This window comes from Triticum dicoccoides, chromosome 5B (assembly GCF_002162155.2).
Source record: "Triticum dicoccoides isolate Atlit2015 ecotype Zavitan chromosome 5B, WEW_v2.0, whole genome shotgun sequence".
Taxonomy (NCBI): domain Eukaryota; kingdom Viridiplantae; phylum Streptophyta; class Magnoliopsida; order Poales; family Poaceae; genus Triticum; species Triticum dicoccoides.
The window spans coordinates 448,297,591-448,306,651 of NC_041389.1; the positions used below are offsets into that span (position 1 = coordinate 448,297,591).

Sequence of the window (9,061 nt, forward strand, 5' to 3'; positions counted from 1 at the left end):
CCCAACAAAAAAAGAATCAAAGGCGCACTATTAGGAGGGGCCATCGTTTGTCTAAAAAAAGGAGGGGTCATCGTGAATGAATGTTGTGTGGGAATACATCAAACATTACACCAACCCTTCTACACGTACCATCATATTTTTCCATAGCGTGCTTCGCCGAGGTGTCCTTAGAGTTTCAACACAAACTTTCTGGACACACTGTGCGCACCCTATGCACAGGAGGCTGACTTGACGGAGGGGAGACGGTGGAGCCATTGAGGATGGGTAGGATTACGGCCGTGGAGACGTGACGGCGGGGAGAAGAATGGGCGCTACTCGACCGAGAAGACCGGGTAACGAAAAAGGATGGAGGAGAGAGCGAGCGTGTCGCGGCGAAAGCGACCCATAGGCGCATCTAAACAACCTTTTTTACAGGGCACAAAACAATTCCTGCGGTGGCCGACAGGCCCGACACGTCGTAGGTTCCCTACTACGTTTTGCCCAGGCGGAATGTTGCTCGACGGCGACACGACTGCGAAGCATTTACTCACCCTCAACGAAAACGTTTTCGAAACCAAATAAATCCCGGAACAAAATCCCCCAGGTAGGCCGGTATCGGGTATAGCCACCCCGCCCCACCCCGCGGGTCCACGACGCAGGCAGGCAGGCAGAAGTGGTAGCACCGCACTAGCGCACTCCGTCCACCCCGGCAGTCCACTCCCAGCGCCGCCCGTCCCGCGACCGCCGCCGCCGCCGCCTTCGGGGAAGACCGGGATGGCCGAGAAGCCGGCGGGCCCGGCCTCCAGGTCCAGGATCCGGGGCGGGCTCGCCCCCTCCGCGCCCTCCTCCAGGTCCCATTGCCCTCGATCTGCATTTCCGCCCGGGGCCCCCGTTTGAATTTCTTGTCCGGGGTTCGCTCGAGCCGTCCTCTTGACTCTCTCTCTCTTTCCCTGCGCAGGAGGGTGGTCTCGATGGCCTACACGGCGGCTCCGCATCAGGCCAAGAAGGTGAGCGAGGGGCCTCCTTGACCTTGACCCCGCTCCAAATCTCCTTTTCGAGTATCTTTTGCCTTTCCGAATCGCTTCTTTGTCTTGCTCGGCGAATGCTGGGTTCTTGGGTGCTCAAAGCTTGAGCCTGTCTTTGGTGGCGAGGAGCGTCGGCATTGTGCTCCTGCAAGACCCGGTGTCGGTGGAGTAGTGGACATCAGCAGTGTCTTAGCGAATTGAATGGGTGGAAACTGTCCTAAAACAGTGCTCATTGCACCTGCCAAAACTAGATACGTGCTTGTTCGTAGCAGTGGTTGTCGCTGTTTGTACTGGTGGTTTTGATCTATCATCTATGCCACAACATCTGCTCCATGTGCAGGTTCCTGAGCCAAAGGTTGTGAAGCCAACAAGAACCACGCCGGCCAAGAGGCGGCAGCAGCTGGATCAGGCGCAGAAGCAGAGGGAAGAGGTCGCTGCGTTGCAGGAGCAGCTTGGTGGCCTGCAGGGGAAACTGCTTGAGAAAGATGAAGCTCTGAGGTCCGCAGAGAACTTGATTGGCCGGATCAGTGTTGCAAACGAAGAGGTGGATGAATTGAGAAGCCAGCTTAATGATAAGGAATCGCTGGTCGAGTCTACTGGCTCCGAGCTGCATGGCGCAAAGGTATACTGGACTTGCTTGGTACCTTTGGCATATCGCTGAAGTTTATATTTCAAAAGTGTTATTACTGCATAACCAGCTCCTTCGTTCAAGAAAACACCATTCTAAAAAAATTTACACCAGTGAAGATGATGATGAAGGGGAGCCTTGGCGCAGTGGTAAAGCTGCTGCCTTGTGACCATGAGGTCACAGGTTCAAGTCCTGGAAACAGCCTCTTGCAGAAATGTAGGGAAAGGCTGCGTACAATAGACCCAAAGTGGTCGGACCCTTCCCCAGACCCTGCGCAAGCGGGAGCTACATGCACTGGGGCTGCCCTTTTAATATAGCCTACCCCAACTTGTTTGGGACTAAAGGCTTTGTTGTTGTTGTTGTTGTTGTTGTAGTGAAGATGATGCTATGGGACACTATCATTCAGACAACAAAGTCACTGTCCTAGTTTTATTCTCTGCGCTGTATGGTTTTGATAATGCAAAGCAATGTACCCCAAGTTCTTATTCAAAATCGATCAGAAAATGACGCAGTTAGATATACAAGTGTGCACCATGTTTTGTGAGCCTATAATTGTTCCACTTTAGTTGGCCTGTCATGTACCATTTATCATTGATTTGATTGAACTGGACTGAAGAAAGAAGCCTATGACATGCTGATTTGAGGTTCTAACTACGCTGCTGCTCGGCATTCAATGCTGAGTAGTGATTTTCATGGATCTGACAAGTACAAATATAACTATGCATTAAACATTATTTGACCTTTTTTTTAGAAAATCTATTTGGCATTTTCATGCCTTGATTAGTGATACATGTTTTCCTCAATGTGTTTCAGTGCATGTTAAAGATGCTTATGTCTTTTCTGTTTCTTTTAATGTTGAATAGTAAATCTATTTGGCATTTTCATGCCTTACTTGATTAGTGATACATGTTTTCCTCAATATGTTTCAGTGCCATTTTAAAGATGCTTATGTCTTTTGTCCGTTTCTTTTCATGTTGAATAGTAGATTCTAAAGAGTAAAAAGGCCAACACAGTCCTTTATATTTCAACTGACATATGCTGTAGTGCTCTTTGTCTTTGGGAATCTTAAATTTGCTACTTCTAATTTGTATTCATGCTTGTTTATGTTACAGGAGACTTCTATGTTTTTCATCACTGTATCATAAAAGTATAGGCTCAATTTAATCACTTCGTTAGTAATAGCACTGCTAATTGCAAAATGCTTGCTGATTTGTTGTTATTGTTGCAGATTATGTTGGCAGAGAAGCAAGCAGCATTGGAGAAGCTAGAATGGGAGGCAAAGATGTCAAGTACAAAAGTTGAAGAACTTGAAGTGGATGTAGCCTCTATGGATGTTGAAATCTCTGCTTTGATGAAGGTATTCAGGAAAATAGCAGAGAACAACCGAGTCTCTCATCCCACAGAGAGACCTGACGATTCATTGTTGGAATGTGAACCGGTTCAGCTTGATGTAAGCTCATGTCCTGTTACATTCCAGTAAACTCTTCAACGCTATTGTATATCTTGCTTGATGAAAAATTGAATTAATTATGTCTTTATCTGAATGAGCTATCTATATGTGCTTTGCTCCAAACTGATTTTTAATTTGTTGTTTCTCCTATTTGCTACGACGCAGGATACGGTAGGTGATATTGACACGGAGAAGATGGAGCAGGAAATGTCAGCCTATGTCACGGCTCTAGCAGCCGCGAAAGACAATCCTACGGAGGAATTCCTGAAGGCAGTAACTGAGGCAAGGCTGAGACTCCAAGCGTTTGTACTCTAACTTGTCTGGATAACATTGACCCATGCTCTGTGCCCACTGCCCAGAGCAGGTCTCGTGAGGCTCGGCAGAAACAGTTTCGCCACTGGGTGATATGATGTGCACGCGAGTTGACAGTTGTCGCCACTGGGTCTTATATCGCAGAGGATCCGTGTTTGCATCCTCTCATCTTGGATCTGGGCCGATGATGCCTCTGATCTCGTTGTAATGTTATCAACTATTTGTAGTATGTGACTGGGTGGCATCTTAGTAGAGATTTCAACTTGTACAATTTTAGTAAACATCTGATGGTTCAACCTGTCTGGACGACCTAGAGATTATTGTTCTCAGTGGTCTGAACATTTGCAATCCGGAGTATGTTCTCAAACTTTCAGGCTGTTGTTTGGTTTCATGCACATGCATGGAGTTTGTGAATTTTATTGGACATCCGATGGTTCAACCTGTCTAAACGACCAAGAGATTTAGCCATGGACAGGGGTGTGTGGAAGTTAGCTATACCCGTGCTAGAACCATGACTTGGTTTTGATATCTTATGGGTTTCAACTCTAGTCTACCCCAACTTGTTTGGGACCGAAGGCTTTGTTGTTGTTTTCGTCCTTGTTGTTTTGTTGTTTTCTTGTATGTTCTCAAACTTTGAGGGGATTGTTTGACATGTGCACAGAGTTTGTTTTCAGAAGCAGATACATTTGAGTTTGTGAGAGAAAGAAACAGGAGGGTAATAGCTCACACAACATAAGTATATCCTAGCAACCCCCGCGTAGGCGTAGATCAACTATAGTAATGGGCAGTCTGGCAGAAGAGTTTTTGAAGGATTTTCAGAGTATTTTCCTGGTCCAACCCAAGATCCCCAGGTATACCCACAAAACCTTCAGATTCTAGTATAAGACACTAACCTAGACCTAGCGTATTGGAACGGGATTGGGAGGAGTCCAACAATCCCAAACCTCTTCGGGGTGGAAAAACACCGTACCAACCGAGGCTTAAATGTATTTCCACTCTTATTTTGCTAGAGGTCATACCACAGTGACACACATAGGTCACGCAGAGCATACACACTTGTAGTTCAACATGGTCATTCTAGAGGTAAGTACATTGTGCTGCCGTATTCACAAAATGTATTTTACAACATCTACCAAAAGGAACACAAACCTAGCAACATTTAAAAATTGCATGTGTACACTCCTAGTGTGTTACAGCCTGCTGCAAATCTATAGCCACAAGCACAACAACCAACATCTAGGTCAGGTAAGCATTCATAGATGGCATACAGGTGTACAACACAGCCACAAACCTAGAAAAAGCAAACACTTCAGTGCAGCTACCTCCAGGCAAGGACGAGTCACATGAATGTTGGATGTTGGATCACTTGTACACCAGCAGCAGAGATAATTCAGAAAAGAAAGGCAAAAGTCATAATACAAGGTTACAGACCAGTCGATCATCCTAATACATAGTAAATGGTACATTCTCGCACTCTGGGTGTTCTTTCCTCGCATAATAATAAAGTAAACAAAAGAGTATTTAGGAGAATCACAACACGTTTGACAGGTTTTTCCGGCAATATTATGCCACTCGGCGACTATATTTAAGGTAGGGGCAGGTAGGGGTAGGCAGGCAGGCGGCAGCGACATCTTGTATCCGAGGAAGCTGGAATCATGACTTCGCACTTATTCGAACTGCTTGTGTGGCTGCAAGAGAGAGAGTATAAGTCAGTACATGGTAGCAGTCTAGCAGCAAAGGAATATAAAAAGGTAAAGACATTCTGGGGATTCATTAATATAAGACATTCTGGGGATTTAAATTAAACTGCCAAAACGTCTTACATTTAAGAACAGAGGTAGTACTATCTTTTATACCACAATTACCAGCATTTCAATATGAAAACTAATACATGAAGGCTGTGAACTTAATGGTGTTACAAGTAAATTTGCTAAACTGAGTTATTAATGGGAAATAGAGCAAAGTAGAAATAAGCTACAGACTTGCAGCAGGTGCTATATGCCGACAAAAAGTTGGCAGCCAACAAAAAATTGAACAGACTATCTACGGGTTTGTTGTAGAAAGAAAAACTAAGGACATATTTCGAAACAAAGAATGTAAAATTATATCTAGACACATTTCATCTTAACACTATGTACCTAAACATGAAATGATTAATCAAATACATCCAACCATAATACAGGATAATAGTATTTGCTGTAAAATGTTTCTCCTTCACGGCCAACTAGGCAATGAAACAAGCAGGCAAATAAAAAGTAGCAGGGGCAACTCCACCAGTAGCATGATAATGCAGTGAAAGTTACAGACTCGGTTCAAAAATCACAAAACTACAAACAATTGGACCACAATATAATGGTCTAAATGGATTAGAAACCATATAGCAGCTCACTACAGCCAAAAGGAAAGATATTGGCATCAAATACTGACAATTATTTAAGTCGAGAAAGAATGCATAACAGTTCACACAGCCTAAAACAATTCCCGAATAAGAAGATCAATATACGTATAGATCACTGAATAAAAGGGACTAGCAGCCACCAATGTCATCAAAATAAAATCATGTTTGATTTAATATTCTCCGTCAATGAACACATGACAGGATGCATGCAGAAAAGAAAAGATGCAGTGCTTACGTTTTTCAGACAAGCATACATGTTTCTCACTAGATACTTAACATCCTATTGGTGATAGTACTTTATGAGTCTACAAGTAGTGCATCTAGATATTTTTCCCACATTTCACAAAGAAACGACTATGCCCTGCCACAAAATTTACTTGAATGCAAAGCAGTATGCTGATATCCTAAACCTGTATGGCTACAGCATTTCCTTGGACAGAAGGTGGTCTTCTTTAGCTAAGAGAGCAGGATGTCCAGAAATGCAGCTAACCAGGAACCGTAATAAAAGGAAAGCGTATTTCATAGTGCAATGTAATGAGTTTGTTGTTTTCTAGTATACACGAATGCATTTGCAAATGATAATTATATTCAACTGAGAAGGAATCTTAGTTTGGTTCAGCGCAGTCATAGCCTAGTCACTGAACTCCAAGTTGTTACTAGTGAGTGCTAAGTCTAGTTACAAGAATATAACATGTTACATGAATATTCAACACGGGGCAATAGTTCTTATAAATGTGAAACATTCTCTATATTCAGTAAAACTTAAGCTTCTATCAAGTACAGATAGGTCCTGGCATAAGATATAACTTCACTAACTCTGTTGTCTGACCTATGCTGGCTATTATGTTCCTACACCTTAGATCACTGGAGCACTAGACTTCAAGCTATGGAAATAAGTTATTACATGTGATGCAGTGGAACTTGTTAACCCAAGACACCTCCAGTCTTTCCACTTAATTAATGTAAATGTGAAATTTTGGTCTAGGTCACGCACTTTGACAAGTGTGTTCAATTATCTCGATATGCAAGAACATTGTTTCCAGCACGGGACCTTTCGACTAATTGTCAGAGCGTCCAGTGCGGAACAGAAGGAGTGGCATAAGCAATTACAAGCCCCAAAACAATACAGTTAGGTCTTTTTACAACTTATATTAACTTCCAAGGCCTACTCTGCAGTACTTATCAAAATGCTGGAGCATAAACACCACTGGTCATATTTGAAGAATACAGGGTGAGAGCCTTTACAATTCCTTTTTGAGGATACATCATATAAATAACAATTGGATTACAAGGAGGTTTTTCTACAACAGCTTATTTACAAGTTACAAATCTAAGTTACATTCTCAAATTCCCAGCTTGAGCAATGCCTTTAAGCTACAAAAGAATTAACGAAAAATCTATACACAACAGCAACCAGAGCGCTATACAGATGGTATCCAGTGGGTTACACAAGTATGCAGCTATACAGTGATATCCGACGTCAGGAAGCTACGTACAGGTATACAACCAAATGAAAGAATGGTTACATTGAAAACAAAGAACAAGAACAGATAAAGCAGAACTTACATCTCAGTTAATGCTACAACAGATCCCTGGAGACACAAGCAGTTATAAGCAGTGAAGGGTTGAAAGTTGGCATGTGCAAAAATATGCCACCTCGGATTGCCGCTGCCCCTACACTAGGCATCCAGGAACATCACTCGTGCGACATTCGTCGCCGCTTTGAGTGATCAACCTCCCTTGACCTGCTTCGTCTCCCAGATGATCTTCCTCTATCCCAGTCTTCAGTACGATCAGAATCACGCTCCCTGTGTCTGTGATAATCACCATGGCGATCTCTGTCATCCCTGTGTCTGTCCCTATCTCCTCTATCCCTCTCCCTTTCCCTATCTCCTCTGTCCCTCTCCCTTTCCCTATCTCCTCCTCTGTCCCTCTCTCTTTCCCTCTCACGACCCATATCCCTTTCATCACGGTGCCTTCTCTCCGGCAATTCTGGCGGTGGGGGCAAATCCTTTTCCCTCTCCCGCCTCCTTTCTGGTGCACCTGACCATTCCCGCTCTGGTGGCCTCTCTTTACCATGGCTTCCACCTTCTCCATAGTGCTGATCAGATGCTGCATCATCCCCATAGCTTGATTGTTCCTCGCCTCCCCAACCACCACCCATGCTTGGGTCTGGCCACATTCCAACACCCCCGGCACCCATACCACCTCCTCTCCCAAAGAACGCTGGGTTCACATGAGGAGCAACCACAGGTGGGAATGGCTGCATCAAGCCTGGGAACGGTGCACCCCCAGGTCCACCAGGGAACCCTCCAAACCCTCCACCCATCCTTCCCATGGCTGCACCATAGCCAGTGGGATCAAATCCCTGCCCCATCATCCCTCCGGGATGCATCATTGGTGGCGGCGGAGCCACCATCCCTCCGTTCCCCATGATCCCTCGGCCACCCACCGGACCCATCCGATTCCTCATATTCCCACCAGGACCTCTACCCCCCATCCCACCACCACCTGGACCTCTGCCCCAATTCCCACCACCTGCCCCGCCTCCTCCTCCACCACCGCCGCCACCACCAGCTCCTCCACCTCCCCGGCCACCATAGTTTCCTCCAACCTGAGGCCCAGGCGGGCCTCCAGGTGGACCACCACCACCTCTGCCACCACTCTTCTGCATACCTGAATTCTGCTGACCCATTGGTTGGTGGTTCTTCATCTGAGCTTCACCCATGCGGCGTACGGTGTTAGGCGAAGCAAAGGCCACGACACAGGGACGGCCATTGAACGGGTGGCCGTTCATGCCCTCTTTGCAGGCAGCAGCAGCGCCAGGGTCAAAGAAATCGACCTGGCAATATCCCTTGGATTTCCCGCTCGCCTTCTCATCAAAGAACCTGACTTCCTTGACATGGCCGTACTTGACGAGCTCCGCCTCCAGATCCGCGTCCGTCGTCCACCAGTGGAGGTCCCCAACGAAGAGCGTGGTAGCGCCAGGGCCGTCGCCACCCCCGCCGTTGCCAACAACTATCGGTCCTCCCCCGAAGTTGCCCCCTCCCTGCCGGTGGAACCCGTCTCCTCCGGACTGGATCTGATGGTGGGGAGGCGGCGGCGGTGCCGCGGCGACGGGAGGCTGAGGCGGCGGCGGGAGATGGGACGGGTTGGGGCGGTCTTGGATGGGGGCAGGGACGGACGCGACCCCCGTGATGTGGACCTTCTCCGGGTGCCCCATCGGAGGCGGCGGCGGGGGAAGCGGGAGCGAAGGGGTGGGCAGAACC

General features: G+C 46.4%; 2 protein-coding genes across 2 annotated transcripts; one reads left to right on the plus strand and one right to left on the minus strand.

Moving 5' to 3' along the window:
* The first annotated feature begins 615 nt into the window (after nt 1-615).
* LOC119310449 (protein MICROTUBULE BINDING PROTEIN 2C-like) lies at nt 616-3,785 on the plus strand. The gene is made up of 5 exons (XM_037586198.1): nt 616-830; nt 938-986; nt 1,345-1,626; nt 2,861-3,082; nt 3,248-3,785. Exons 1-5 carry the CDS (start codon nt 754-756, stop codon nt 3,395-3,397), a joined length of 780 nt encoding a protein of 259 aa, XP_037442095.1. The 5' UTR covers nt 616-753; the 3' UTR covers nt 3,398-3,785.
* An 844-nt stretch (nt 3,786-4,629) lies between these two features.
* Nucleotides 4,630-9,055, minus strand: LOC119310450 (glycine-rich RNA-binding protein 3, mitochondrial-like). Its single transcript, XM_037586199.1, has 2 exons — nt 7,359-9,055; nt 4,630-5,082 (listed from the first exon to the last, which is right to left on the minus strand). Exon 1 carries the CDS (start codon nt 9,013-9,015, stop codon nt 7,489-7,491), a length of 1,527 nt encoding a protein of 508 aa, XP_037442096.1. The 5' UTR covers nt 9,016-9,055; the 3' UTR covers nt 4,630-5,082; nt 7,359-7,488.
* Nucleotides 9,056-9,061: the final 6 nt, after the last annotated feature.

Excerpts from the sequence above, each read along its gene's own strand:
- LOC119310449 (XM_037586198.1), top strand. The coding sequence starts at position 754 with ATGGCCGAGAAGCCGGCGGGCCCGGCCTCCAGGTCCAGGATCCGGGGC. Across the intron at positions 1,627-2,860 it reads CCGAGCTGCATGGCGCAAAG|ATTATGTTGGCAGAGAAGCA; the intron begins GTATACTGGACT and ends TTATTGTTGCAG. Across the intron at positions 3,083-3,247 it reads GTGAACCGGTTCAGCTTGAT|GATACGGTAGGTGATATTGA; the intron begins GTAAGCTCATGT and ends GCTACGACGCAG.
- LOC119310450 (XM_037586199.1), bottom strand. The coding sequence starts at position 9,015 with ATGGGGCACCCGGAGAAGGTCCACATCACGGGGGTCGCGTCCGTCCCT.